This window comes from Etheostoma spectabile, chromosome 17 (assembly GCF_008692095.1).
Source record: "Etheostoma spectabile isolate EspeVRDwgs_2016 chromosome 17, UIUC_Espe_1.0, whole genome shotgun sequence".
NCBI classification, from domain to species: domain Eukaryota; kingdom Metazoa; phylum Chordata; class Actinopteri; order Perciformes; family Percidae; genus Etheostoma; species Etheostoma spectabile.
In genome coordinates, this window is record NC_045749.1 from 2,406,637 (window position 1) to 2,412,381 (window position 5,745).

A 5,745-nucleotide genomic window follows, 5' to 3' on the forward strand; every position below is an offset into this window, starting at 1 on the left:
TTCACCCTGTGCGTTGAGCTCTCTGTTTTAGCTACAGAGTGAGGCATCCCACTTCTATTCCATCTTTGTCGGGAGTCGCACATGTGCAGTAGCTAGGTCAGCACAACTAGCCAGTCAGAAGCAGAGCATGAGGGCTAACAGCAAGGTGAGCATTATAACGTGTGTTACAAAGTGACACACGTTCGTCACGGAAGTAAAGGCTGGACTACAACAGAGCTGTTTGGAGCGGTTTGTGTTTTCTGTTGGAGATGGCGAGTTCCTTTGGGGAGTGGACTTTGGGCTTTTTATTACTTTGTAAACCTAAGACATGCATTAAAAAGATATATGACACAATAAAAGGAAAGGGGAGAAGCCAAAAAAATATGAGCACTTTAATATTTAGTATTATTGGTGCTTTAGCATCTTTTAACTCAGTGTTCTGGTTTCACGGCCCTAAAGTTACACGGTTTATTCTCACCACTTAAATGAACCCTGTTTACAGCAGCAGTTGGCAGCTGTTTTCAGCAACAACAACAACAACAAAAACTGATAAAACTGACTTACAGCTTATAGCTGTGTTTTTGTGTTACCATAGAATCCTACCTTTCGGTGTGTGTGTGGGTTTGTGTAAAGCTCCAACATCTGGGAATTTTTCAAGTGGGCTGCCAAACACTGTTGCCCCCACATGCTGTTAGTGTAAAAAAAAAAAAAGAAGAAAGAGAAGAAGTACAACCTGCAAGACAAATAATAAACCAACGCAGGGGTCTGGAAACAGATGATTTGGATGTGGCTGCTTCTTGCTGAAAACATGATTCGATGAGAGTTTATCTGGCAAGCTACCAAACAGAAAATTTGGTTTTTCAAAATATATACAATAGCACAGGAATGCAAAATTTGAAGCTCAGATGCTGCAAGTCAGAACCTGAAGATGCCCACGCAAAAATAAAGAGAACCTAGATCTCCGCCAGAAAATAGTCCCTGAAGACACAATCAAACATCCAGGAAGAGGAGAAAAACCGGTAACACTGTACTGTACTTGAAGTTTTCCGCATAAGAGTGACATGACACTGTCCTTGATCTTGGGTGTCATGAAAGGCGCTTTAAATAAAATGTATTATTATTATTATTATGAACATATGACACTCACATGACACAGTCATGATGCATGGACCTCAACCTTAACCTTAACCCTAACAATAACCATAACTTGTCATGACAAAACCGATTGACATTTACTAAAAAAAGCGTTCTGTCATAACCATTTAAGACTTGTTTATATGTTTTATGACACATTCATGACAGCGTCATGTAACTGTTATGTAGAAAACTTCAAGTGTAACTGAAACATCCATGCATGGAAGTTAGAATTTGAATGCATTTGCTGACCGTTGAGCCAAATGTGCAGACCTATTTAGAAGCACTTTGTGTAATTGACTGACAAAAAACACGGGAGACAAAGAGAGATCACTAACTAGCTCCCTGGTTACGACGAGCGTTGGCACAGCAACCGATAAAATGCATCTCGCCGTGCTTAATGGGGATAATCAGCATCAGTGGTGTAGTCTACGCAACTGTATCCTAGGAAAGCTCCAGGATTTCCATACACCAACTTACAAATGCCCAATGATACGCAACATACTTTCCATTATATTTTTGATATATTTAAAATGGTCATCTGTGTTTTCTTCTTCTTCTTCACATAGGCTAAATAAAGGTATTTCTACCGTTAATTGGTACCCATAACAGTGTATCCGTATACAGGAAATGAAGTCGTGGATGCTCAAAATCTCCCAGGGGGAGAACACCCAAACAACCCACTATGATATGTGCCCCCCCCCCACCAACCCAAAGGCAAATTACATACATTCACCACATCATATATACCCACATATACATCATTTACACACACACCAACACACACACACACACACACACACACACACACACACACACTACAATGCATTAATTAGACTACACCAGTGATCAGCATGGCTGTTCAGTGTTTCTGACCAATCACGTCGTGTTGCTGGTTGCAGACACTCGTGTATCGGTAGGATTGTATCGGCTGTCACTGCCTTTGTCAGATTTGCACCAAAGCGAGCCAGGAGGAAAGAGAGAGGAGAGCATGGCCAAATTGATTTTCAGCTGGATTTCAGCACTACCCTCCTCTCGCCCTCCGCAACGCCTGTCTCCTCCTTTCCTCTTATTGTCTTCCTTTCCTCTTTATTTCCTTATACTTTTAATCCTCTCCTTTCCTCGCTGTTGCCTTTTGTCCTTGTTCCTTTTGTTTCACCCCTTTTCCTCTTTCCTCTCATTGCTTTCCTCGTCTCCTTCATTTTTCACCTCTCACCCTTGTTTCTTTCTTCCTCTCCACTCATTTCTTTCCTCCTGTCTCTTTCTCCTCCCCTCTTCTTTCTTCCTTCTATCCTCTCCCCTTTTCATTTGTTACCCTTTCGTCCTCACCTCTCCTCCATTCCTGTACACTTCCTCCTTCAATCCTCTCCTCCACATCCTTCTTGTTTCCTTTTAATTCATTTCATTTGTTTGATCCTTTTCATCCCCGCTTCCCTCGACATCCTCCCCTCTTTCCTTTTCTTTTATCTTTTCACATCTTTCCCTCTTCCCTTTTTTTTCCATTCTTTTTATTTATGCCTTTTCTCCTAATCTTATCCTTCCTGCTTTCCTTCCTTCCTTCCTCTATTCCCATTTTTAATGTTTAATCAACTCATTTATTTCCTCCTCCCTTTCTACTTACTCTTTCCTCTCATCACTTGTTTCCTCCTTTCCATTTTATTGGTTTCCTTTCATCCGCACTTTCCTCTTATCCTCATCTCCTCTTTCCTTTCATCCTTTCCTTAATCATGCGTCCCCTTTCGTCCTCTCCTCCTCAAATTCCTTTCCACTAAATTTTCTCCTTTTCTGTCCTAATTTTTTTTTCTTTTGTCTTTATTACTTTCCTCCCATATATTTTTTCTGTTTCATCCTCTCTTTCTCCTCCTTCATTCCTTTCCACTCATCTTTTTCTCCTTTCCTTCTTTACTCCCTCTTATTCTTGCCATCATTTTGCTGCTTTCTTTTTCTTATCTTTCATCCCCACTTTCCACTTGTCCTATCTCGTTTTCTTTTGTCCTTTCCTCATCTTTTCACTTCTTTCCTTCTCTCCCCTCCTCAGCGCTCCAGGTTCTGGTCCCATGTTCCGGTCCACCACAGTGGCGGTGGAACCAGCAAACCAGACCAGACCAGACTCAGAGCAGAACTGGGGCGACAGCAACCCGAGCAGCGCCACACTGGGAACAAGTAAGAACTTGGCATGTCCTCCGCTGCATGAATAGTTTATGAGTCTGTGTTTGATTTTGCTGATGGAGATATCACTCCTGATATTGAGGAATTAAACTGAGTGTGGTCCACTGCAGTAATGCTGAAATATCTTTACTGACAGCAGACTTAAGAATGGCTCTGAAACCTTTGTGTAATATGTAAAATGCACAGCGATGAGAAATTACGGTTTAGCGACCAAGTGCTACACAACCGGACAAGTGGAACAATTATTAAGTCAATGAAATATTGTTCCTGGGGGGGGGGCTCGGTCACAGTAGCAGAACCAGACTGAAATCAATTGCTTTCAATAAAGTTCAACACTGGTGAACTTTTCCACATGAATTTCTGCTGTTGACCAATTGCAAACGGTTTTGACAGTGCTGACCTTTAAGTGAATAGTGTGAATAAAGGAAGCTATCGTATTAGCTGAGTCACTCCACCCTATATAACTGCTATGCTGGGAGATCAAACTGCTCCACAGTCCACAAAAGAGATGCAGCATGGTTTGCAGTTAGTCATGACAGAGGAGTGGATGGTACATATATACAGTCCTTTAAATCCAAGGGGGGAAGGAGGATTACTGGTTGTGCATTAAGGGTTTTGGGTGTAGCTATAGAGCCTGCCGTAGGCTAAAACACATCTGGTGCACATTATTAAGAAAGTTGAAGAAAGGCTTTGTAATCTTCTTTTCACACGTATACAGGAATGCCAACTCCCCTGCAAACCCGATGCACAACCTCCACTTCTATCACTATACTTTTTTTATTTCTACTTTTTGTGTTGATTTTTACTTTTCACACTTAGATAAGTAAAATTCAAGTTCATTAGGTACAGTACTTTGTCCTCCCCATTCATTTCAAGGTAGACTATTAGAAACACTTGTCAGTATAGCACAATTCAAGTCCACAGCACCACAAACAGCCTTCAAAATGAACCATGAAGTTAAATCAACACCTCTCAAAAACACTTTCAAAAAAAACTTAACCTCAAGAATGAGTTTGGAGTCATATTTTCCAGGTAAATGTGTCATTCTGACTGAATCTCGTCTGATTCAGGAGGTGATATCTGCTCCCTTCAGTCCATCTCAAGTGGATTTTGGGGTGCAAGATTATTTCTTTTTTTAAATAAAGAAAGCAAGAGCATGAAGGAATAGGAAGCAGCATTCCTGTGGTGTTAAAGTATCAAATCGTCACCCGGTCTTTTTCTGAAAATATAAAAGAAAAGAAAAAGTCTTCTCATTTTACAGTTGAATCCGATTGAAAAGTTTGACAACTGCATTTAAAAGGCAACCGCCTCAGAGCGATTAATGCATTTTCACATTTAGTATTGGAAGAGTAATAATTCATTTGAAGGCTTCCCTTCTATGACTCGATGGTTGAACAAAAGAGGTTTCTGGAGTGAGTGGTAGGCACATTATGGATTACTTTTAAAGTTATGAGTCATCTGGAAACCTTCACTCAAGAAATAATTTGCCTAAATCATCTGCCATACTGAGAGAGTATAGACAGAAGAATGTCTGGCAACATGTAGTGCTCCAAAGTGGATGTAAATTTCAAATTGCAATAAAACCCTTAATCTTAATTTGTTTCCCTTCATTTCTAAGTGAGCCACATATTCAGCCCTGTGCTTATGTTTCTTTTAAATCCATCCTACACCCATTAATTTAATTCAGATGTGTTAAAAGCAACGAGTAATAATGGTAAAGAGCCAGAACACTGAATAAATGCATAAGAACTTACTGTATGGGAAGTCTTAAAAATGACTGCTCTTCTTCTACATGTATCCCTCCCTACTCCCTTTATTTTTAGTCAAGTTCGGCAGATAATCCTGTTATGTTTTGCATGCAAATGTAAGCTGCTCTAATTCTTTCTGCGCTCCCCTCCATCTAGATCCTCAAACCTCGTTGATCCGGCCCTTCCTCCCCCTGGACCCTGCACTGGAAACCAGACTCCTGAGCAACACACAGTGGGCGTACAACCCAATGGACACCAATAGCACTCAGACTACTGCTAATGAATCCAGCATCCTCAACGAGACCCAAATGGACTACAATGACCAGACCACAAATATCAACACTACCAAAACCAGGCACTTTAACAAGATCCCTTGGGCTCACAATTATTTAAGCAACCCCATTACTTCCAATAACATCCCAAAGACTGCCACCAATACCGCCACTAATGGCTCCATTTTCAGCACAACCACCGTGACCAACTTCAGCAAGAAAATCACTCCCGCCATTACTACTAACATGGCTGACATCAACAGTGGACGAGCAGTGTGTGGACCGAGCGTCCAGTCCTTCCGCAGCAGAGTCCGCCCCGTGTCCTTCTCACTGCCCAAAAGGAGCTGTGTCCTCCTCCACCAATCAGCTGCCGTCTTCATCCAAGCCGGTCGAGGCTCAGGCTTGTCGGGGAAGCAAGAAGGTTTGACGGTGCAAGAAAGAAT

The 5,745-nt window shown here is 41.5% G+C and overlaps 2 protein-coding genes across 2 annotated transcripts in view; both read left to right on the forward strand.

Moving 5' to 3' along the window:
* Positions 1-5,745, forward strand: part of LOC116705013 (uncharacterized) — a 60,962-nt gene that overhangs the window by 55,115 nt on the left and 102 nt on the right. The window contains exons 4-5 of the mRNA XM_032540848.1: positions 3,152-3,276; positions 5,187-5,745. The exon at positions 5,187-5,745 is cut by the window's right edge and continues 102 nt beyond it. Coding sequence (XP_032396739.1) covers positions 3,171-3,276; positions 5,187-5,745 — 665 coding nt within the window. The 5' untranslated portion in view covers positions 3,152-3,170. The remainder of the gene's footprint in view (positions 1-3,151; positions 3,277-5,186) is intronic.
* LOC116704994 (G patch domain-containing protein 8-like) overlaps positions 5,638-5,745 on the forward strand; it is a 4,034-nt gene continuing 3,926 nt past the window's right edge. The window contains exon 1 of the mRNA XM_032540821.1: positions 5,638-5,745. This exon is cut by the window's right edge and continues 1,202 nt beyond it. The gene's annotated coding sequence lies outside the window, so the exon portion shown is untranslated.